Source organism: Lemur catta, chromosome 18 (assembly GCF_020740605.2).
Source record: "Lemur catta isolate mLemCat1 chromosome 18, mLemCat1.pri, whole genome shotgun sequence".
Classification (NCBI taxonomy): domain Eukaryota; kingdom Metazoa; phylum Chordata; class Mammalia; order Primates; family Lemuridae; genus Lemur; species Lemur catta.
Window position 1 is genome coordinate 32,470,166 of NC_059145.1, and position 26,267 is coordinate 32,496,432.

The 26,267-nt window shown below is 35.8% G+C and overlaps 1 protein-coding gene across 35 annotated transcripts in view; it reads right to left on the reverse strand.

Annotated features, from left to right (window-relative positions):
- The window catches only part of LOC123623575 (sarcolemma associated protein), a 132,205-nt gene that overhangs the window by 57,419 nt on the left and 48,519 nt on the right, over positions 1–26,267 (reverse strand). For 22 of the 35 annotated variants that reach the window (XM_045530830.1, XM_045530831.1, XM_045530820.1 and 19 more), the window contains exons 2-5: positions 17,754–17,901; positions 6,334–6,406; positions 2,002–2,038; positions 21–83 (exon numbers count right to left, since the gene is read on the reverse strand). In XM_045530830.1, the coding sequence (XP_045386786.1) occupies positions 21–83; positions 2,002–2,038; positions 6,334–6,406; positions 17,754–17,901 (321 nt within the window). Of the gene's footprint in view, positions 1–20; positions 84–2,001; positions 2,039–6,333; positions 6,407–17,747; positions 17,902–24,135; positions 24,265–26,267 lie in introns of those variants that run through there. The other 13 variants (XM_045530819.1, XM_045530808.1, XM_045530811.1 and 10 more) reach the window with 2 other exon arrangements.

Below are 26,267 nucleotides of genomic sequence, written 5' to 3' on the forward strand. Positions count from 1 at the left end.
TTCTCAAGATTTACTTTTACCTGTAGATACTGAGAAAGCTGGAATAGTTCCTGAGAGTACATACTTGGAGTGTTAGCAGCAACCTAGTAGCAAAATGATACAGTGTCAACAGCAAACACTTTATAGAACACATTAAAGACAAACCAACTCCTTGAAATGTCTATTCACTTAAATATGTAAAATAATATTTATTAAGTTAACCAGTTCCCTTGGTTCTCAAAATATTTCTGCCCTCTGTCCAGAATTTATAAATGGTATTATACTATGCTGACCAGTTTGAATTTATAAGTAAGGTGGTAGAACAAAGTGCTACTCATGAAAACATTACTTGATAAGCCAAATCACAAATTTATAGCAAAGGCAATGCAGCTTCTTCTTAACCCAGAAATAATGCCTCCTAAGTCAATAGCCCTTTAAAATTCATCGTTAAATAGGCAACAAGTCACAATTCATTTAGAAGTAGCCAACTTCAAAGTATTTGTATGTGTGTGCGTGGGTGGGGAGACATGAAATATATCACTTTATCCAATGGCCAGAGGCAATGAAAAAAGTTTTGTCCTCATCTTTCTTTAAACTACAGGTAGGTTTTAAGAAAAAGATGGGAAATAATGGTGTTTAAACAAGTATTAGAAGAAATACCTTTTATAAGGGGTTTTCCAAGGCTACGGAACCATGGTTGTTTTTTTTTTTTTTTTTTTTTGAGACAGAGTCTTACTCTGTTGCCCGGGCTAGAGTGCCATGGCGTCAGCCTAGCTCACAAGCAACTTCAAACTCCTGGGCTCAAGCAATCCTCCTGCCTCAGCCTCCCGAGTAGCTAGGACTACAGGTATGCACCACCATGCCCGGCTAATTTTTTCTATATATATTTTTAGATATCCATATAATTTCTTTCTATTTTTAGTAGAGACAGGGTCTGGCTCTTGCTCAGGCTGGTCTCGAACTCCTGAGCTCAAACCATCCGCTGGCCTCGGCCTCCCAGAGTGCTAGGATTACAGGTGTGAGCCACCGCGCCGGCCAGAACCATGGTATCATTAAAAAAAAAAAAAGAAGAAGGGCTCATGGGGTTGCTATAACATTTACCCACATCTTCAATACTAATAAGCCCTATGGAACTGGCATCATTGCTTATTAAGCTCAGAAAGTATATTTTTATTAATATGCTGACCAGTAGGCAGGGAGTTGGCATTGTTTTTTAAAGTTAGTTCTAAATCAGCAAGACCATTATTTACTTCTGAAATAATTCTTGGTATTACAGAAGTTGATGATTAAGCACTTTTACCTCTGAAAAACGAATCTAACAGAGAACTGCAGTTTAAAGCAGACTTTCTTTCTTCATTCAAATTGAAGAAAAAATATAAAATATTTTTCCTAATAGTTTAATTACTGTACTAAGAAAACTCAAAAGTCCATTTTAATGTCAAAAGATGCAAAAGATGTGTTTTTTTCTTGCTCATTAGCAATGGCACGATAGTTTAATATACCATTATTTCTCAACAAAAAAAAAAAAACCTGTTTTCTAGCAAGCAATCACTGTGAAGTTTCTGATCGGATCAGGTTAAAATTGATCTTCAAAGACAATAAAAGAACAATTTCTGTAAGCCCATATTTCTGTTACCTCCCTGTATGGGTAAATGTTGGGTGAAATATTTGGATAGAAATATTTAGAAATATTTAATATTTAACAAATTTCTAGACAGAACTGTATCTCAGAATACAAAGTAATAGCTAACATTCCTTACCTCTGGCTAGGCACAAAACTGGTATTGCTAGTCTACACAGTCAAGAGTTCACTTGAGATAACAAAGGCTTTTACTTAAGAAACATCCACCTTAAATTCTTCAGATATTGAAGATTAGAAGATTATAATAACTGTATAGCTACATGGACTCTATATTTTGTTACAGAAGAGAATTAAATTTCTAGGTAAAGCATATTAAAAAAAAACATTTTCAAAGCAATATAGCTGAGTCAGTTTGGAAAAAATAATCATTAGCAACTTACTTTGTCAACAGGACTTGGTAATGGAGCATGAATGACACTGAAAAGTAAAATTTAGAATTTTTATCTAATATTCTGACAATAGAGGAAACATAGCATGAAAGTACCAGAATATCTTAAACCACAAAGTAGATAATTTGCCTTCATATAATTAGAAAAATGTGAAGAATTTTTCAATCCTTTATAAATGTATAAACTTCTTAGAAAACAAAGTAATAAATACATAAAACCTGCCTTTTACATATCAATATATTTTTAAAAGCACATTCCAAATCCAAAATGTATTAAATGCCCTTTGAGGACCCACTACTTACTGACGGCTGTTATAAGAACTTCCACACAGAAAAGAAGCACTCTTTAAACTATCCATTTTCAATTTTGAAATGTGTAAATTAAGTTCCTTTAAAATTAAACATTCCTATACAGAAAGTCTTAAAAAGCAAAGGTCTACTGGAAATTAAGGCTGTAATTTGGAAACTTGTTCCTGTGAAGAACTTTAATCAAAACAGTAATACTACTCGTCTCCACTCAGCCACCTCAGAAACTAACTGAAAGCTTAGATGTAAACATGAATGAAACTAAACTCAGTATATATCACTTTAAAACAAAACATTAAATAGACATTAATTGGTACTAATTGCTTTTTTGGCCTGATAAAATACTACTGACAGAAAAGCAGTATAGCAGTTAAGCATGGAGGCTGAGATACTATACTGACTGGGTGAAATCTCAGATCTACTTAGCAGCTGAAATGCAAATTGCCTAACCAATATAGGTCTCAAGCTTCCTTATCCATAAAGAAAAGATCATTATAAAACCAAACCCACAGAGTGACTGTGAGTATTGAATGTGTTAATATAAATAAAGAGCTTCAAACAGTGCCCAGGACATGGGAAGCACTAGATCACTACTACTACTCTCGCGGGAATAGAGCACTAAGGAAGCCAGAGTCCCTATTTTACAATGCCCTGTAAGATACTGTATGTATGTTGGGGGTCAGCAAAAGGGACACAGAGCAAGGCTATCGTCCATGTCCCCCATCAGCTGCTTATCACTCCACGTCCTAGAGGCCACTCTAGTGATGGCTAGCTTGAAGGCTGAGCAGGTAAACTTCCTAGATTCAACTGGTTAATCATGTGTAAGCTACTGAGAAACTCATCAGGCATGACTTAAAAACAGCAATAATTCTGATGCCACCCTAAGAATAGTCCTAATTCAACTAGTCACAAATCACTAAAATGCTTAATAAAATAGAATATTAAGTACCAGTACTCATCTCACTTCTGATGACCCATGATATCCTGTACAGTCTTCACTAAGCCTATAGAACCCTTTACTATACTTTTTTGATTACATGTCTGTGTTCTCAGGAACTAGTATCAATTCACCTCTGCATCCCCAGAGCTTATCACAAGGCCCTCATAAAGCTGGTACCTAATGAAAGTTCTTTAAAAATTATATAGAAACTATAATATAAACAAGCAAAACAAGTGGGTCAGTATTTTATAATTCTTTGTTTTCTGGTCTTTTCTATCTGGTGATGATGGTCATGGTGTTATTAAAATGGTCTAGTGATACAATTTTAGTTTTTCTTCTCTACTCCATAAAACTGAAATAGACATTTTAAACATAAGTTTATTTTTCCTGACTATGTAAGTAACATATATTGATTATGGAAAATATGTGAAGTAAAGCATGAGGAAATGAATACAAATTACCCAATGTCAGCACCCAAAGATAACCATTTTGGGCATATATCTTTTTCTCTGAAGATAATACACATATAAGGAAATGAACTTAAGAAAGTCTAAATGGAAATAAAAGGTACTAATGGAGTGTTCTTAAAAATCCAGTTTTCTTAGTGACCCCAGCACAAAATCTTCTGTTCTCATGAAAATCTGGTTAATAAACAAAAGGCTAAAAATCCAGCAATACATTCCATAAGTGATATATATTTGTATTTTACAAAAACTACTTTGGATACAGGTACATTTTGTTTGAATTATGGAAAAAGTTCATGTGCATATAAAAACCAGAACAAGGGAAGATAGGAAATGAAAACAGTTTTCAGGCTTAGGGTGGTGGGATTATAGGCAATTTCTCTCTGTTTCTTCTCATCAGAAAATTATTTGTGTAATATAATAAAAATTAAGGAAGAAAAAGAATTAGTTTTTTGAGAACTACCTACTAAAATTTTTTTTTTTTTTTTTTTGAGACAGGGTCTTGCTCAGTCTCCCAGGCTAGCGTACAGTGGCATCATCATAGCTCACTGCAACCTCAAATTCCTGGGCTCAAGCAATCCTCCTGCCTCAGCCTCCCAAGTAGCGGGGACTATACCACCATGCCTGGCTAATTTTTTTTTTTTTTTTTTTTTTTTTTTTTAAGAAACAGGGTCTCACTCTTGCTCAGGCTGGTCTCTAATTCCTGGCCTCAAGTGATCCTCCCATCTTGGCCTCCAAAAGTGCTAGGATTACAGGCATGAGCCATCGCACCTGGCCCCTACAAAAGATCTTAAAAGCACTAAATGCTATGTACACAATGGACCTTAAACTCTAGGCATTCTGGCATACTCAAAACATCTTAATCGCTTTTTAAAAATTAGATTACAATAACAGAAACGGCTAATGTTTATTGTGTACTTATCATTATATATGCCAAGTACTATACTATGCTTAAGTACACAATCTTATTTAATCCTCATAAAATTCCTGCTCAGTAGGTACTATGATCATTTTCATATTTCAAATGAGAAAAGTATAGTCTGATCAAGTCACAGAACAAGTGGAGTCAGGTTTGAAACTGGACTATCCACCTCTAAACACCATCATGATCTTCCAGCTCTAGAGAATTACCTGTTCAAAATTCATCTTCTCCAGAAAGTCATCACATTATGTACAATAAAACTAGCAGCAAAAATTTAAATGATGCTAATATTTAACCACATAAGAAAAATCAAACAATGAGAAGGAAACGGCAAAGATTAAAAGAAGCAAGAGGGATAGGGACACAATTCACTGGAATATACTTTGAAAAAATTCATATGCTCAACTAAATGGAACCTGAGAACACAGACGATACCTTATGCAACTGCTCAAAGCTTTTAACTAAATGAAAGAAAAATCTTATTATCAAATATAAACATCAGTCTTTAAGAAGCAATACATCATTAGCTGATTAATAGTTACTCTTATTTCTAAAACCTTAACTCTTAACTACATAAAAGCTAAGTTACATTAAAGTTCCTAAAGTTTACTGCAATTTTAATAATTAAGCTGTAATTTAAAATAGGAAACAGATTAATGTTTTAAATTTAAAAAGCTTTAAAATTTCTACTTTGTTTCAGATATCCTTAAAACTAAAAAAAATTGGTAGCTTCTAATGGAAGCATAAAATATATGATTCTAATGAAAGCATAGACTATCACAGTAAGGGAAGGCCTCTCTCTGCTTAATCCTTCCTTCTTTTTTTCCTTCTCAATGCTCTACTTTTCCTTCAAATTTATTGCTTCTCTCAACTTCCCACCCTCAGATCATTGTCTCTGTTTCTGAAAGACAGAAAATATTATGCTGAATGTAGAAACAAGATTCTAGCATATTCAAGGTTTTCCCCCCAAATAAAAAGGAAATTTAAAGATTGTTCAACTCCCTTCAACACTTGATGATAACCTCTGAAATGCACAAGATCAAAATGTACTTGTGTTTACGTTTTAAAATCTAGATTTTATGAGTAATTTTTTCCTTTCAAGTGTCTACCTCTAAGTGACCTTTTATATTGCTTCATACAAAGAATAAATACAACATTGAAAAAAAGCCTCAAAAAAACTCCCACCAAAATAAGCTACTAACTATATTGACATCTGGGACACTGGCATTAACTTCAAAGGCAATCATAGTCTAAGAAGTCCTATGTGCAGATCAAAAGGAATGAATTTATCACTTACCAATAACTTATGTACCCCAAACATTGTGAAAAACAACTAATTATCCACCAAAATGTAAACTGTAAAGTTAAATTAGGAAACAAAATAACCTCTGCTTCTGATACATTATCTCCTAGAATTGCAACTAATGTGAAAAGCAATTTAAACTGAAGTATGTTCCATTACAAAAAGTACTAACATAATAACCTCTACCTCTGATACACTATTATCTACTAGAATTGCAACTAATGTGAAAAGCAATTTAAACTAAAGTATATTCTATTCCAAAAAGTAAGTCAATTTTCTAACATTATTAAAATAATCCTGAAGTACTGTATTAACAGTATACCATCATCTAGAATATTATTAACCAAAGTAATTAATCCAAAAACTTCACAGCACTAAATTATACTCACTCTGAGCGGAGCCGGGCTTCCATACCATCTGGTAGAAAAAGTTTTATTGTGGAAACAATACACCCATGGGTAACTGGTTAAAACAAACAAATAACACGGATAAAATAATTGTTTAAAAATATAAAACTTCCTATCTCTAGTGTCTAAACACATATTTTATTCTTAAAAGCAAAAATTCTGGAAAAGAAAATAAATCTGGTACTTTAATGACAATATTCATTACCCTGAGAAACTCATCCTTGTCCATAATGAATCACAATTGCAAGGTAGAATTACAGTTAGAAGTGTTTTGAAAGGTATCCTAACCTCCAATTCTATAACAGTCAATCAATAAAAGGTCAGTTGAATATATGGAAATACAATTGAGGGAGGAAAATGTACTTTCTCCCTATCTGCTAGCATTAAACTTAACTGTGGCTATTTCCAAATTTAAAATATGGCTCTTATTCTTAATTTTCCTGTACTCAACCTATTATTCTTAACCACACCTCATAAAACTCAAGTTCTGCATAATACAGTTTAGAATATGCCATTCAATCCCCCCATTTGATGGGTGAGAAAACCAAGACCTTAGACAAGTGAAACTGCCTCCACAACTCGCTATTAATTATCAGAGTTGTTTGCTAGTACCCGAGGTTCCCATTTCAATATTTAAAATTTTTGTTTGTTTTCTTTTTCTTTTTTTCCTTTTTTTAAATCAGCTGACTTTAAGATCCAATGTTTTATTTCCTTGATGGCTGTTTCTTCCTCCAACCCCAACATATTTTTATGACATCACACCAGTCACTTTGTAAACAACTTCTTACCATTGCTTACTTCCTTCTTTTCCTACTGAAGATTTCAAGAGACAAACCCCCCCCAAAACAGCACCTATACAGAGCTTCTCTGTGTTTAGGTTTTATAGAAAAAAAGATTGTTTTCTGGTTTAAAAGTCAATGAATTTTTATTTCTTTATTCTTCAGATACCGTATTATGTCTTCCAGGGTTCAAGGAACTAATTTATTTAGCTTACCAAACTCTGATTTAAAAGCTAATTCAAGCTAATGAAATATACTATATCATGACTAGAGGAGTGGTGGTTACTAGACTGCATATATTTGTCAAAACTCATTGAATTGTAGAGGTAAAATTGGTGTTGTAGGTAAATTACACCTTAATAAACAGATTTTTAAGATTAGAGCTAATGCATTTGGGGGTAACTTATTAAATGATCAGGCCAATGAATTACCAAGATGATGTTATAAACACAAAGTAACATGACTGTCAGCTGGAAAAGTACATTAAACTTAAAGAATTTTGCACATTTATTCAATATTGATTTTCATTAACAATTTAATTCATTATATGAAAAGTGCTATCACAGATGAAGAACCATCCACTGGACAGTCTTCTAAACTCTCTGCCTAGCACAGCAGTCACAGCCATGAACCATTGGGTTCCTTCCTTCCTTTCTGGTCTCATCCTCTATGTATCCTATACAATGCCAAGCTACCTACAATCTCCAAACACCTTACCTTTCACAACTCCATGCCTTTTACACAAGCTGTCCCTTCTGTCAGTGAGGTCCTCTATCCTCTTGCCTGCAAAAGCAAATGCTACTTATCCTCCAGGCTCAGACTTCCTAATTCCTTTACCAAAGCTCAGTATCCGAATTAAATGTCCCAGAGCCTCCTATATCTACTTCTTATAACACTAAGCACACTGCATTGTGAATATTTGTCATTTACACAACTGTTTTCTCACCAATTAGATTCCACTCTTTGAGGGCAACAAGGATTGTTTGCTTCTCACTTTTAAAACCTATATACTTAGTAGTCATGTGGCACATAGTAGGCATTTAACAAATGCTTACTGAATATGTTGAAGAACATGTCTGCCTAATATTTTACAGATTCCATTATTCAAGGGTAAAGATATTTCTTATTTGAGGAAAACAGGGTTCATCTCCATTTGCAGGAATTACCTAGCCCCCTCCCCTCCCTGGCAGAAGACAGGAAAGAGATGGATTTATCCCAGCTCTATGGCTCCCCCATAGATTTACTACAAATTGCCTACAATAAATAAAGGAGCACAATACAATATGAAGATCTAGCAATACCTACACTTTACCAATATATTTAAACTGGTAATAGAGTTGTTTTTTAAAAAAGAAAAATAGAACAAGTTACAGAATAAAACTGTAGTGAAGTTCAGCATATGGACTGATGTACAAACCTATAAGGTGAATCAAGAGCTAGTACTGACTGAGCAGTATAGTGCTGCTGCAATGCTGAAGGCAGTTTTTAAAAAAAGACCATCTCTGACTAAGCTTACAACTTAGTCCAGCCAACCCAGCCTTTTAAATGATTCTTACGACAGCTAGAAACACAGATGCATACAAATGTTAGCTATCTTTTTGATTTGCAACAGGCAAGTATTTAAAGCAACCAGACGAAAATGTTTTGTTCTAATACTTACATTAATCAACTACACATAGCAGCATTTCCCAAAACAGAGTGCTAGCAAGTGTTAACAAAAAATGCCTTGAGTGTCAGATGAATTTGGGAAATAATTCAGCTAAAAGAAATTTAAAAGTTTTGGGTTTTTTTGTTTCATTTTGGTTTGGTTTGGTTTGGTTTGGGTTTTAGCCATGGGCTTTCTCAGAGCCTAAACTGCTTTTGCCCATTATGAAGCTCTAAAAGTAACATGCATTTTCCAAACTTATTTGACATTTGAGTCTTCCCCTAACCTCGTTATAGGAACACTTAACATAGGAACTGATATTATGACAAAAGTACTATGGAAAATACTGCTCTAAAGCAGTCTATGAAGCACTATCAAAACATATTTTGGGCTGGGCACGGTGGCTCACGCCTGTAATCCTAGCACTCTGGGAGGCTGAGGCGGGCAGATCGTGAACTCAGGAGTTCTAAACCAGCCTGAGCAAGAGCGAGACCCCATCTCTACTAAAAAATAAAAAGAAATTAGCTGGAGAACTAAAAATATATAGAAAAAAAAAATTAGCCGGGCATGGTGGCGCATGCCTGTAGTCCCAGCTACTCGGGAGGCTGAGGCAGAAGGATAGCTTGAGCCCAGGAGTTTGAGGTTGCTGTGAACTAGGCTGATGCCACGGCACTCTAGCCAGGGTGACAGAGTGGGACTCTGCCTCAAAAAACAAAACAAAACAAAACATATTTTGCTCTCAAATAGTGCCCAGAAACATTATTGTGTTCCACAATTCAAAGAAAAAATTAATTGTAAAATACAATTTAAACAGCTTCTTGGGGAGGGTAAGGGAACCACGGAAACATTGCCTTAAATATACATGTGTATTATAAGCCACATGCAAATTTCAGAAACATTAAAACATGAAAACCAGGTGTCTGAATTGAGGAAACAAGGTGGAAGAAAAATATGCCATTACCTGCTATAGCTATGAGTCTATTAAAAACCAGGGTGAAGACTACACAAGCTTACTACCATTTGTCTGTTTTGTTCCTCTATAATCTTAAAGACCATTTATTTTGCTTTTGAGTTACTATATTTATGTTGTGGTATGCACCCAGCCTTTCTTATTGCCTCTTCACACAAACACCACATGTTCACTTTGATAAGTTTAAAACCTGTTTGAGGAACCGGACTGGAAGACTGAAACTTTTGAGGTATGTTGTAGTTTGGTTCTATCTCCATTTCTATAATGAGTACAAAGGTCAATACTATTCCACACTTAAGAGCAGTTTGAAAAATCTCTTAAAATGACTGGCAGCAATAGGAAGGACAATGAATAAAACCCTAAAATCCAAAGAAATATTTTAAAAATCAAGAGCAAAATGAGAAGTGTTAATATTTCTAGATTGGGGAATGATTTTTTAAAATTGCTTTTTGACTGCAGTCTAAGGTACAGGTTGAGAATGCTCTATCCAAAACTCTGAAATCTGAAATACTCCAAAATTCAAAACTTTCTGAGTGCATACATGACACCAAAAAGTGGAAAATTTCACACCTGACATGTGATGGTTCACCGTCACAATGTATTCAAAACTTTGTTTCATGCACAAAATAATTTTGAAATATCACATAAAACTACCTTCAGGCTATGTATATAAGGTGTATCTGAAACATATTAAATTTTGTGTTTAGACTTGGGATCCCCATCCCCAAGATATCTCATTATGTATTTGTAAATATTCTAAAATTAAAAAAAAATCTAAAATCCAAAATGCTTCTGGTCCCAAGCATTTTGGATAAAGGATACTCCTGTAAAATAGTCACAAAAACTTTCAATCCCAAATTTTGTTGCTTCATAAAGCTTCTAATTCTTAGGGCTTCTTTTTTTAAGTTAGAGAAGAGGCAGGGAAAGTTAGCTGACAAGTACTCTCTTAATTCTGATTTTTTTTTTAATTCTGATTTTTAAAAGTTGATATTCTTTCATTCTGTCTTCATTTGTGAGCTCTAATTCAGCTATCAAAAAACTTTCCTGGCCGGGCGCGGTGGTTCACACCTGTAATCCTAGCACTCTGGGAGGCCGAGGCGGGAGGATCGCTCGAGGTCAGGAGTTCGAGACCAGCCTGAGCAAGAGCGAGACTAAAAAGAGAAAGAAATTATATGGACAGCTAAAAATATATATAGAAAAAAATTAGCCGGGCATGGTGGCGCATGCTGTAGTCCCAGCTACTCGGGAGGCTGAGGCAAGAGGATCGCTTAAGCCTAGGAGTTTGAGTTTGCTGTGAGCTAGGCTGACGCCACAGCACTCTAGCCCGGACAACAGAGTCAGACTCTGTCTCAAAAAAAAAAAAAAAACTTTCCGTCTTCAAGTATTTGTTTACCTCAGATGTAATTCTTACAAGAAAGGCAGGATAAATACTTTATTCTTTCTCTTTATTTACTTACATGTTTCAGAATGATAAATTGGTTTCCTAAGTTCTTCCAAAGGTAATCCAATCTTTATTCATTTTTAGTATGATTGTAAGCTCATAGATTTGAACATATTTGATATATTTCAATCCACTGCTATTATGATTTAATGTTCAAACTATCCATCTTTGATCAGCGGGAACTCATTAACATCAACTTCTAGGAGTTCTTTCGACAGAATGCCAGCAGCCTTAGATAGCTTCATTGTTTTCAGATAAATCTTCTAAGCTCCATTTGTACATTTATTGCCCTAGACTCAAAGTCAACTATTTCTCCAAGAGTCTTGTCTCTACCTATTTATTTAGTGGGAAGAGCCCTTTCTCTAGGCGTGTGGATTCACTTACTATTTTATTTCTCTAGCATACTATGCAGTGATATTGCTCACTGGCTTATTTCTTGACTCCCTCATGAGTAGTAGTGGTTCTCTGGGTTTACCTGTTTGCTCAATAAGTACTTACTGAACCTGCTGGTTACAAGCAATATGCTAAGAATAATGGGGAAAACCAAGATGATTATTACTAGGTCCCTGTCTTTGAAGAGACTTCAATGTAGAGAGGACAAACCAGAAACACCTAACATAACAACAAAAGGCAAATAAAAGGGGGGCAAATACTACAAGAGGTACAAAACACTACTATAGGAATTTGGAATGGGATAAGGCAGGGGAAAGCTTTATGAAAAAAGTAAAAAACAAACAAAAAATTTTGAAATGGAAGACAAAGCAGAGAGAACAGCATGAGCAAGGGAACAGGAAAAGAAAAGGAAGTGGGAGCGTGTACATGTTAAGAGAGAAGCTGACAGAAATTGGATGTAGGAGGTAAAGAACCTACAGTTCAAGGCTCTTTAGAGGCTAGGCTCCATGCTAAGAACACATGTTAACGACTTATGACAAACCATGTAAACAGTTATTTTTACGTCCTATTTTACAGATGAGCCAACTAAGGTCAAAGAGGCTAAAGAAACTTGCTGAGACTACATGTTTGGTTAAGTGGCAGTGCCAGAATTCAAAAGAACCTTTTCCATGTACCATCTTACATCTAAATAATCCATTTTAACAGCTTAACATATATTAAACGGAGTAATGGGAAATAAAATCAAAAGGTTAAACTGAGTCTATATTTTTAAGGGCTACAAGTTTACAATTTGGCCTTTCAGACTTTGTTCTGCAGTATGACACAGCCACTGAAGGCTTCTAAGAGCAGGAAAATGACATAAATAAAACTGTAATAGAAGAATATTCTGGAGGCAGTAGATTGGCAGAGTATGATGGCCACTATTGTGTACTGTACCAGAGTATGGTATAGTACTCTAGGATGGCAACTGGAAAAACAGGAAGCAGCAGGGAAAGGAGGCAAATGGTCTAGGATCACCGGTCCCCAACCTTTTTGGCAACAGGGACAGTTTCATGGAAGACAATTTTTCTACGGACCAGGGGTGGGGGTGGGGGATGGGGGGTGTTGTAGGTCGGGGGAGGGTCGTATGGAGCTCAGGCGGTGATGTGTGGCCTGTTTCCTAACAGGCCATGGACTGGTACTGGGCTGCAGCTGAGGGGTTGGGTACCACAGGATGGCACTACTGTTAGAGGTAAGGAAGACACAGAATTCAGAAAAGATGGTGAGGTTCTGATCTAGAGTGTTTGGGAGAATGATGAGCAATAAAGAAATTTGGAAGTCAGTAAAGTAGTCTGAAGGGGAAATTAAGCTTTGGGCAGAGTAATTATAAGGCAACAGCAGGACATTCAAGAAGAAATAGCCAGCTAACAGCTGGCAATACAGAATCTATAAGAATGGATTCACAGCAGACAAGACAAGAAGGGAAATTTGGTACTGAAAGACAGGGGAAAGCATAGAAAAAAGTTGCTGCCAGGACCTTAACTGAGCAGTTGTACAACAGACTCACACCCCACACCTGGTAATATTCCTTCTGAGGACCGAAAGGTGGAATCTAGGCATCTGTAGTTTTACAAAGCTCTGCAGATAATTCTGGTGCATAGCCTGGGCAGAGAATCCATTTTTTAAATGAACAAAAGAAGATTTTCATTCCATCAAAAAGGTTCCTTTAGTTAACCAGTGAATTTGGTGGAGTCTGTGTTAAATCAGCTTTATGATTTCCCCTAGCAGCTGAAAAGGAGAAGTTGGTAAGAGGGCCTTTGAAATGGCCAATGATGAGTTCCAAAGGACAGATAAAGGATCCTAGTATCAAGCTTTGCAACACAGGGTTACAGTAATGGTGTGTGACCCGGAAAACCCATTCTCCATCTGAGCAATTTGTGAGAACAGAGGAGTGGCCAGTGGTTGGGTTGCTAAGCCTTGACTTGCTCTCTTCCTTCCTTCCTTTCTTTTTAAAAATCTACTAGAATATCACCCTATTTGTTTACAATGATATTTTATATCTATACTGCAGGTTATCCGTACATGCCTGACCAGTGAATTTTCTCCCTGAAGCCACACTACATGGAAAGCCAAACATCAAAACCAGATTGTTTTGGAGAGCTTAAAGTAGAAGAGACCCTAATACAAATTGATATGTTCAGTGGCATTAGGTTCATATTATCTTTTTAAGAAAATCTGATATATATAATATTTTACATATTATATATTGTTTTTCTAAAATTTCTTTTTATACAAATTATTTTACATATATGTAATACATACTAAAGGATTATTAATTGTTCTATTAGCCCCGTCTTACTTTTAATTTACCTCTCTCTTCTCTACTCCTTCCACCCACACTCCTAGATAACTCACATTAGTGACACAGTATACATTAAGTGCTTCCTCCTCATGTTCATAAAATCATATACAAATATATTTATAGGATTGGTGAGACTTTTCAAAATAATGAAATTATTAAAAGGAATTTCTTTCCTTACTCAGCAATATATCTTATAGAAACTCTGTAATTCACATAATTCTAATTTCTTCTTTTTAATATGTGTATAATGGGCAATTTTTAAATTATGCTTCCATTGTTTTTAGTAATATATATACTAATGCAAAAAAAATCCTTTCATAAATCCTCACAAACTACTATTTTTAATCATTCAGGTATGTAACTTCATATCCTTACTATAAATGTATTCAAAAGCACTATAGTATTGCTTTATGTAAGTGGATTATACCATACACATCCTTCTGCAATCTGCTTGTAATGATGTTTGAGATTCATCCTTGTTGCTATATGAAAATTTAGTCCATACATTTTCACAGCTATATTGTATTTTTGCTATTTTTATTCTATTTTACTTATAATTTTTATTTTACTTAGTTTTCTTTTCATCCTATTTATTTAGAGTTTTTGTTACAGGTAATTCCTGAATTTGAGTGACTGTCTCTTCAACAGCTACTGATTATTCATTTATACAACTATTGGTTATACAGTTACACGGTTTTTCAGCTTTAGTTTGTGAATTATGTTGATAGATTTCCTAACATCAAATCACCTTTATATACCTCAAATAAACCCTACTTTGTTATTTATTTATTTCTGAATTTCTATTTCTAGCTTTATTTCTGAATTTAATTTACTAATTTCTTAATTGGAATTTTTCAACTATTGTCACAAGTGAAATTAATTATAGTTTTGTATTGTATCAGATATTCTCATTAATGATATGTTGCCTTCTTTAAAGGATTTTGAGAGCTTCCACCTTTATGTTAGAATTATTTAAATAATAAGGGATTCATCTGTTTTTTAAAACAAGATCAAATTCAGCTGTGAATCCCTCTGTGTCTGGTATCTTTTCAATGGTGAATCTTTAATAACTTCTTAGTCTCTTTTTAGAAAATTGATTTATTCAGGTTTTACACTTCTTGGGATAATTTTGCTAAGACAATATCAATTTACTCTAGTATTTTTTTCTTTGCCATTAGTAGGCATAACAATATTCTCTTAGAATTCTTTTAGTATATACTGTATTTGTATTTATTCCTCCTTTCCCACTCCTCTTCCTGTATATTTCTGCTAGTATTTTTAACTTAATGCATCAAAGTTTATGAATTGCCCACTTTATTGTTTTCTTTTTTAAAAAAACAGCATTTGGGTTTGTTTTACCCTTCTAGGGTTTTGTTTGTTTGTTTCATTAATTTCTGCTTTTTATTTCTTCTTTCCAGCTTTCCTTGTTGTTCTTTTTCTAATTTTTTCTAATAAATGCCAAGTTCCTTTATTATTTGTCTTTCTTCATTAAAACAGAAGGAATTTAAGATTACAAATTTTATCTAAGGGACTTACTGTATTTTGGTATAAAAGTCTCCTTTCCTTTCAATATAGTTTGAAATTTCCCTTTTGATTTCTTCTTTGATCCAGAGGTTATCCAGTAGTGTTGTATAATTTCAGGAGAATTTTCCAAGTGATATAAAGTTTATAACAGTACTGTTTAGCACAGGATAAAAATCTAAACTTTCTTTCCTAGCACCTGCTTAAACAGGTAGCACTCAGCTGGTAACACAGTTGTATTCCAAGAGCCTGTACTAACATAAGTCAACTTTTTTAAGCCAGTAAGTTCAAAAGAAACAACATTTTAAGTGATGAAGAAATTTTTCTTTATTTAATTTCCTTAAAGTTGGCATGAAAGATAGGTAAAGTTTCAAAGAACAGTGCAAGAATCTAATATTCCTGAAATATTATACTAAGAGAAACCCTGAATAGGAGGGTCATCCTCTTAGCTTTCGACAGCATTTTCTTAACAGTGTCCCTCACAGCTAAATGGGGAAGAAGAATAGGAAGAAGTTTGGAAAGAGATGCATTCTATAATGACCACTCCCTTGGAAATCTGTATATATGTTAGCATATTTAAAGGGCCTGAGAAGTCCTGCTTACCTTAGGTTAACTAAGTACACCCTAAATGTATGTGATTACCTCATCCTATTATTAATTAACACCTAATAATTTTCTTCAGGTTATGCAAGCCGAGAAGATAGACATTTCTAAGACAGAAAGGCAGTGTAATCAAATTCTCTTCTTCACTATGGGTTACTCACAGGTGGTTTACTGAATTCAATTTACTATTTGCTGGATGAAATGGTACCAGAGGAGATGTGATATGGCAGCAGTAGATATGAGTGTCTAATGCAGCTTTTCCCAGTATGGTCATACATAAGTTGCGTTCTCTTAGTAAGTACTAGTCATTATTTTGTATCAAAATACAATCTTTCTTTTTAGTTTTTAAATGGAAAATCCTAAGACGTTGGCCCTATCCAAATCCAAATATCAAAACCTAACTCCCTGAGGAGGCCAACAAAACCCAGTAACAATAATACTGCTGTTGCAACATCAGTGAAAGTATATTCACAAATGTGTACATGAATGCACACACGTCAGCAGCATCATCACTATTATCACCATCACCACCACCATCACCACTTTTATGGTGCAAAATGTCAGAGTCTGATGACTTAGTGTATTACCATATCAGAGTATGTTCAGAGAAACGAAAGTGGAAACTTGCCAAATGGTTGCATTGTCCATATTAAACTAATACAGTGGAACAGTACACTTTTGGTTTCTATCCACTTGCTTTTATAATTTAGCCATAAAATTTCATGGTCATAAAGTAGACAGTGAACTAGGTAGAGCTGGGAAGCTTCAGAATTATAAAAATAAAGACCAGTCTACACTTACTTAGTTAGAGAACTTCTAGTTTCAAAAACTGTGAGACATGAAATTTTATTTTATATTTGTGATAGGTAATATTAGCTGCCTACCTCCACAGTTTTTCCCTCTTTTTTCTTACTAACAAAACTCTGATTTTGTTTGGGTAACAATGCACACACAACCTAGAGGGATAAATCAAAACTGATCTATGCCAATTATAGATCTCCTTTCTTCTCCCTTAACCAGGTAAATAACTTCCCAGGCTTCTTTGCAGCTGTAGGTAGCTATGTATGTTACCTACCCGTGTGGCCGATGAGACTCAAGGAGAAATCTGCTAGGAGGATTCTGCAAAAGATTGTTCTTTCAACATAAAAAAAGAGCCACACAAAAAGCTATTTTGTCCACCTTATCCTTTTTGCCTGGGACACTGGTGTGAGGAAAGTGATGCCTAGGACTTGTAGCTATCACCTTTCAACAACGAGTCAACAAGCAAACACATGAGAGAACACATTAAGGATAGCAGAACAGGAAGACAGTAAGACCCTGGATCCCCAAAGATATCATTGAGTCAAATGAACAAAATGAACCTGACTCCAGACTTTTCATTAAGTCTCATTAATAATAAATATCCTACGGTTTAAGCTTGTCTTGACTGGGTATGCTGTCATTGCAGCCAACTGCTTCCTAACTGACACCACAGTGCCTTATGTTTTCATAATGTGATGAGCAATATAAATTATTAACATTTCAGAATTTAAAACTTTAGAAGAACAACAGAAGTAGGAGACTTTTAATTTTTCACTGCATATAATGCTATATTTAAATTACTTTTACAAGCATATAAAAGTACGCAATGTTTTGTAACATTAAGTAACAAAATAAAAAATTAAATAATCTTAAGATAAATAATAGGAAAAATCGATCCATACCCGTACCTTTCCGTGTATTCTCCGTCACATCTACCCCGAACTGGATAATGTCACCAGAAAGAATTTCACATGGTGGACTTTCTTCAGAGCCTCGACTCAATCTCTGGCTATTTATAAAGGTACCGTTACTACTTTTAGTGTCTTGGAGATAAAACTGGAAAAAAAAAAAAAAAAGGAAGAAAAAGCCAGAGATTAATAATAATAATTCCAACCTACTTTTTTTTTTTTTTTTTTTTGGAGACAGGGTCTTGCTCTATCACCCAGGCTGGAGCGCAGTGGTACAATTATAGCTCACTGTAACCACCAGCTCCTAGGCTCAAGTACTCTTCCCACTTCAGCCTCCCAAGTAGGGTGGATTATAGGGATATGCCACCACAACCAACTAATTGCTAATTTTTTAATTTTTTTTTAAAGATGGGGTGTCACTATGTTGCCCATCAAACCTACTTTTAAAAAAATACTTCCAAAACTTTGCAAACTACTGCAGGTGGGTTTTTCCCCTATCAACTCAAACCACTCATTTCAGCTAAGGTTCTCTTTTTATATGTATTAATATGAAATCAAACTCATTCCTTGGATTTAAAAAAAAAAAACTAAAACTGGGTGATTTAAAATCCAGCTAGATAAAATGGTACAGTCACTTTGGAAAACAGTTTGTTAGGTCCTCAAAATGTTAAACATAAAGTTAGTATATGACCCAGCAATTCCACTCCTAGGTATATATTCAAGAGAACTAAGGCCGGGCGCGGTGGCTCACGCCTGTAATCCTACCACTCTGGGAGGCCGAGGCGGGAGGATCGCTTGAGGTCAGGAGTTTGAGACCAGCCTGAGCAAGAGTGAGACCCCGTCTCTACTAAAAAATAGAAAGAAATTATCTGGACAGCTAAAAATATACAGAAAAAATTTGCTGGGCATGGTGGCGCATGCCTGTAGTCCCAGCTACTCGGGAGGCTGAGGCAGAAGGATTGCTTGGGGTTTGAGGTTGCTGTGAGCTAGGCTGACGCCACAGCACTCTAGCCCGGGCAACAGAGTGAGACTCTGTCTCACAAAAAAAAAAAAAAAAAAAAAAGAAAGAGAACTAAAAAATATGTCCTCATAAAAACTTGAACATGAATGTTCATAGCAGCATTTTTCATAATAGCCCAAAAGTAAAAACAACCCTAATGTCCATCAACTGATGAATGGATAAACAAAAAAACAATGGAATATTATTTGGCAATATAAAGAAATTAAGTACTGATACATGCTACAACATGGATGAACCTTTAAAACATTATGCAAAGTGGCCGGGCGCGGTGGCTCACACCTGTAATTCTAGCACTCTGGGAGGCCGAGGTGAGAGGATTGCTCAAGGTCAGGAGTTCGAGACCAGCCTGAGCAAGAACAAGACCCCGTCTCTACTAAAAATAGAAAGAAACTAGCTGGACATCTAAAAATATATATAGAAAAAATTAGCCAGGCATGGTGGCGCATGCCTGTAGTCCTAGCTACTCGGGAGGCTGAGGCAGGAGGATCGCTTGAGTCCAGGAGTTTGAGGTTTCTGTGAGCTAGGCTGACGCCACAGCAATCTAGCTTGGGCAACAGAGTGAGACTCTACCTCAAAAAAAAAAAAAAAATTATGCAAAGTAAAAGAAGCCGGTCACAAAAGACCATATATTATATGATTGCACTTACATGAAACAGCCAGAAAAAGCAAATCCATAGAGACAAAAAGTACAAAAAGGGGTTGAGGGGGCAGCAGGAGAATGGGGAATGGGTACTAATGGGTACAAGGTTTCTTTCTGAGGTGATGAAAATATTATAAAATTAGTGGTCATAGTTGCACAACTCTGTGAATAATGTAGTGATAACCACTGAATTGTATATCTCAAGAAAGCTATTGTTTAAAAAAGAAAAAGCCAGAAGACAAAATTCTATCTTTCCATCTCACTCTGACTTTGTAACTTTGTTCCTAGGATGTCTGGGTTAAATTAAGGGAAATGTTCTTTATTGCACAGGCAAGGGCAATTGGTTTTAGGCAACACCTAAAATTAATAGCTATCAATTAGCTACCCCATTAACCAACACATCTTCAATAAATTCTTTGTGCAGATTTGAGCCACCAGAAACTAAAATACTGGAATCAACTATAAAGATACTACTTCCTGGCTTCCCAAACTTGCCTTGCATCACTTGGGTAATCTTCCCTCTTTAAAAAGGGAAGGGGTAGCAGAAGGCACAGGAAGTCTACCTGTTTATCACTTACCAATCCTAAAAGAAATTCAGAACAACTGGGATCAGATGCAATAAACTTACTAGGAAGAGAATAACCAATAAAAAAAGAGATAGCTTTCTTTTTGCATTTTTCTGCACTCTTCAGCCCTACTTATTCTAGCAACACATTTTTACTGAACTCCTTCCTAAGGAAGAAAGGAAAGACACCTAATTCAGTATATATTAAAATATACTTTATGTCATCAGGCTTTCCATTTAACCTTAACATTAAAGCTATGATAAAGATATTATTACTTTCATTTATAAATGAGAAAAGTGAGATGCAGGCATGTTAAGTATCTTTCCAAAGGTCACACAACTAGAGAACACAGGAGCAATGACTCAAATAAGAGAATTAAAAGGGCCATTTCCCCCCATTACTTCACACCAACCTTTATGTTTCATTTATCCTTCAGTCCTCCCACAGCTCTCTTCCAAACTGAAACACGATAAAAGACTAAGCAATTTGCAGAAAAGGGGAAAATAATATTTCATTTCATTAATTCCTAGGTGACAATTTAAGGACCACCAAGCTGTTTATAAATGACTTATGATCTGTTTATAATTCCAAACAGACTGTTACTTTGGCTAGCAATTTACATATTTAATTATAGACGATTAATAAAGAAAATTGTGTTAATATTTTACAAGTCTATTTGAAATTTACAGGCCTTAACATTTCACACCAGGAAGATAAGGACAGGCAATACTTTCACGAAAAAACATTTATCCTCACAATTTTTTCTATACTAGAACTTACTGTTGCACTGTATAAGAGAGTTGGGTTTTATTTTGATCTTTAATAAATACATTCTTGGGAAATGTGGCAATGTCAGGATTCTGATTTGGTTATTTTCAGTAATGTATGCCTGAGCAAGTCAAATAAGGAGATTATACTAGATTTATAGTAATTTTCAAATTTCAAGTTCTGATCCATTAGTGGGTTATTAGGTCAATTTAGTGGGTTGAAAATGGCATTTTTTTAACATAAAAGAGAACAGAATAGAAATAAAGATACATGAAATATGGTCCAGTATTGTTTAGCAAAACTTTGTTGAAAAATAAAAAGAAATGTATACATACAGTATATAGAGAGATATATATGTATATATCAACATCAATACCTCATGTCGGTAACTCCTATATGATCACATTTTCAAATTTAAAAAATTTTAAATTAATATCAACCCAGGTTCTTTTTGTTCTGACACGTCTGTATTACCATCACAGTACTTTGGCCTCCATTTAAGCTTCAACACATAATTTACACTAGTTGCTCATTCTTCCTCTGCTGTCAACCTGCTAATGGCTTGCTTCCAAATACCTTAGAATAAAATACAAAGTCCCTACCAATGCAGCCTATAAAGCCCTACATGATCTGGTCCCCGTTCCCTCTCTGAACTTAAATCACTCCCACTCTTTTCCTCCCTTATTCCTATCAGTCACACTAACCTCCACTCATGTCCCTGATCTCTGCGCTTGTGTATAGCTAGAGCGCTAGACGACTTCAGTTTAGTTCCCTGCAGAAATATTTTCATTGATAGGATTTAACCTTCTGCCCTTTGCTGTTTTGAAAGACTGATATTAAAAATAATGGTTCTGCATCTCCTATAAGAAACAATTTGCCATTATTCAGTCCACACTTTACACAAGTTATTCTATCTACTATCAGGATAGGTTCCTAAAGGTATAAAGATGTCAACTTATTTGCAAGGGCCTGGAAATGGACTATGCTTATAGTCCCTGGGTGCATTTCCAGCAAGTAGGTATATTAGTTGATACTTTGTCACTTTCGAACCAGAAATACCGTCCTCCTCTATGTTAATAAACCTTCTATCAGGCTTATTTTTTTTTTCCTTCCCCCTTAAAGGAAATCAGTTTGGACCACACACACACACACACCCCCCAGTTGATGCCTTAACTTTCTTTCCCAGTAGCCTGAGGAATGTCCTAGCAGCTCTTGTGTTTGCATCAGCCACCACACATTCACTTTGATGCTGGGCAGGTGTGGAAGGAGCCCTGAATTTATAAAACCCTCTGTGGCTTGTGGCCAAAGTTTAACAGCTCCACGGTCATTATTTTCAGGCTTTATTTCTTTTATCAACTCCTTGCTTTCCCCTAAAGAAATCTTTTTTTTTTTTTTTGAGACAGAGTCTCACTCTGTTGCCCAGGCTAGAGTGCCGTGGCGTCAGCCTAGCTCACAGCAACCTCAAACTCCTGGGCTCAAGCAATCCTCCTGCCTCAGCCTCCCCAGTAGCTGGGACTATAGGCATGTGCCACCATGCCCGGCTAATTTTTTCTATATATATTTTTAGTTGTCCATATAATTTCTTTCTATTTTTAGTAGAGACGGGGTCTTCTTGCTCTTGCTCAGGCTGGTCTCGAACTCCTGAGCTCCAACGATCCGCCCGCCTCGGCCTCCCAGAGTGCTAGGATTACAGGCGTGAGCCACCGCGCCCGGCCACCTAAATAAATCTTAAGCTCCCCAAAATCAGGTATTAATGGAGATTCTTGAACTAAAAGATTTACCCCTGTCCCAACAGTCACGTGTCCTTGTCTCTTGCTGATTAACTTTAATGACACAGGAACAGCATTTCACAGGTTGCATAATTTGCTCTTTGGCCTTCAGAAAATTCCTGCTATAGATTAATTCATTCCATAAACACATGCATTTTGCATCACTTTCAACTTTGCTATACTCTGTAAATACTTTTCATTTCCACTATCACAATGCACTGCTTCTTTTCAACCCTTTTACACTGATAGGTTTTGCAATATCCAAATACCTACAGGTTAATAATATTTGAACTAAAGCTCCAGAATGAAACACAAACATAGTAGACATGCCATAGGCCAGAGGCCATAAACTCTGAGTTCATACAGAGGAGTTTCTTTGTTTTTGTTTTTAATTTTTATTTTAGCTTTATTTTTCTTAGAGACAGAGTCTTGCTCAGGCTGAGGTGCAGTGGTGCAATCATAGCTCACTGCAACCTCAAACTCCCGGGCTCAAATGATCCTCCCACCTCATACTTCTGAGTAGTAGGGATTACAGGAGTGAGCCACTGCACCTGGCCAATACAGGGGCGTTTTTTAAACATGAATGCAGAATGGATTTGGGGTAGATGGCAGACAGTACAATATAGATTTTTAATCTGCCTGAATCACCACCTAAAATCAGAGTGACTAAGATAGCAAAACCAAAATCCCATGCACAACATTGATAACAAAAGTAGGTGAGACAGTATCCACACCAATCTCAAAATATGAGTGGGAAAACCACCAACAGCCACAAGACCTGCATGGAATCTATTCAGGATACATAGGGAAGCAAAGGGGGCATTTGAGGGACTTGAGGACAAAACCAAAACGGCCACCAGGTATTCACTAGAGAGTATAGAGGCCAGTGTAAGAAGAGAATAGGAAAGGTTACCTAATCCAATAACAAGTGAGTACAAGGTAACTTCCTAAAAAAGGCTGGAACAGTTTGAGCCATATAAACTCTTAAAACCAACCTACCAACCACAGCTACCTTCCAGGACAGGGCTCCATATTGAGGGAAAGCTGCTGGGAATGGAAATAAAATTGAGTAGTACAGGGAAAACAGAAACAAGGAAAGAAAAGGTTCAGATAAAAGTGGAGAAGGAAGCCACCATATTTTTGAACATTTTACAAAAACAACAGAAGAGGGAGCTCTGTGAATTTGAAAAATTACCCTGAACCATGACCCCTTTTTAAAGTTCAGGGAAACTAATTTCATATAAAAATAAGCAACAGAAAAGTATCAAGGTCATATCCCATACAGTTATTTAAAAAAAGAAAAGAATAAAGAGCAGAATAACATCTGAAAGACAGACCTTGGGAACAGATCAAAATTGTAACATCCTATTTCAAAACAAGCTAAAGGACATTAGAAAAATAATTCAAGACATGAAGGAGCAATATAAATCAAAATTACAAAAGCCTAGAAAAGGTGAAAGAACTCAAAGGAATAGAAATAGAAGGAAAAATTCATCTCAGAAGTAAATACAAATTAGAAGGATCACAAGAGTAATTAAATGTAACAAATAATGCCTTAAGAGAAATAAAAGGTAAAAAGGATGAAATTCTTAAAAATCACAAAGTAATAAAGTGACACCTGCAAAATGGAAGAGTAGGAAGCTCCAAGTCTCTGTCCCCCAACAGAAACACTGAAAAACAAGCAGAAACTGTCAGAACTTACTTTGTTAGAGCCCTGGAAAACAGAAAGGTTTACAGCAACCAAATATACACTGAATCAAAAAAAGGCAACTAAAATATGATAGGTAAGCTTTGTGGCATTACTTACCCTTGTCCCATCCCCCTCTTTAACACAAATAGTCTTGAAAGCATCAGCCTGCATTCCCAGTGTCACACCCTGTGCTACAGTTTGGTTTGTCTGACCCCTCCAAATCTCATATTGAAATCTGATCCTCAACTTTGAAGGTGGGGCCTAACTGGGAGGTGTCTGGGTCATGGGAGTGGATCCCTCATGAATGGCTTGGTACTGTCCTCACTCTATTAGCTCCCATAACAGCTGGTTGTTTAAAAGAGTTTGGCACCTCCTTCCTCTATCTCTCTCTCTCTCTCTTTCTCTCTTGCCATGTGATCTGCACACACCAGCTCCCCTTCACCTTCCAACATGAGTGGAAACTTCCTGAGGTCTTCATCAGAAGCAGATGTTGGCACCATGCTTCTTGTACAGCCTGTATAACTGTGAGGCAAACAAACCTCTTTTCTTTATAAATCATCCAGCCTCAGTTATTCCTTTATAGCAACACAGACTGAGACAACTTGGTACCTGGTTTCAGAAGAAGCAGAGCAAACCTTATTCACAAATTATTGTCTGTTTCAACCTGTCTGGGAGTTATCTGAAGGACTGATACAAGGCTCTCATCTTTGTTTTGCCTAACTCAGAACTCACTCAGGCGAGAGAAGTGGCTGGCATTGCTTAATAAGTGGAATTTATCATAGGCGGTTCAACTTTAAAAAATTATTTTATACTATAAAAGTGCATAAATAAACCACATATATAGAAAAAAGGAAAAAAAACCCATACAATCAGGTCAATTGATGCAGAAAAGGCATTTGATGAAATATAACATCCTTTCATGATAAAAAACACCCAGAAAGCGTGGATTAGAAGGGAACTTTCTCAACAAGATAAAAAGCATTTATGAAAAACCCACAGCTAACATAATACTCAATGGTAAAATACTGAAAGCTTTCCCCCTAACATCAGGAACAAGACAAGAATGCCCACTTTCACCACTGCTATTCAACACTGTACTGGAAGATCTAAAGACAAGAAAAAGAAATAAGAGGCACCCAAATTTGAAAGGACAAAGTAAACTATGTCTATTCACGGACGACAAGATCATATATACAGAAAATCCCATCGAACCCACAAACAAAACTATTAGTACTAATAAACAAATCCAGCAAAGTTCCAGCTTACAAGATTAACATATAAAAAGCAATTATGTTTCTAAACACCAGCAATTGAGAATCCAAAAAGGAAATTAAGAAGGCAATTCCATCTAAAAGAATAAAATACCTACAAATAAATTTAACCAAGGAGGTAAAAGACTTATGACTTGAATGTTTCAAAACTATAAAATATTGCTGAAAGAAATTAAAGATGATGTAAATATTAATAAATATAAAGACGTCCCTATGTTTATGAATTGGAAGATAATATTGTTATGGTGTCAATAGTACCCAAAACAATCTACAGATCCAACATAATCCCTATCAAAATTCACACATCATTCTTTTGATTTCCTTTAGTTCTTTTGTCCCTGGTTTCCTTCAGTTCTTTGAGTATATTTTAGATAGTTACAGTCTTTGTCTAGTAAGTTCAACGTCTGGGCTTCCCCAAGAATGGTCTCTGTCAATTTTCCCCCCAGTGAATGGGCCATAATTTCCTGTTTCTTTGTATGTTTTAATTTTTTATTCGCTTATTCATTTTTTCTGAACATTTTAAATATTGTAATGTGGTAACTCTGGAAGTCAGGCTCTTCTCTCTCCCCAGGGATTGCTGTTGTTACTTGACGAAGGTGGCAGTCAGCCACTTGTTTAGTGACTTTTGACTTATTTTTTGCAAGGACTATGTTCCTTGCCATATGTGGTCATTAAAGTCTCGTTCTGTTATTTCTGTGGTCATCCAGTGACCTAATGGAGATTTTCTTAAATGCCTGGATCCAATAAGAAAAGACATCGAAGCTGGATGTCATGGCACCACCTGTAGCC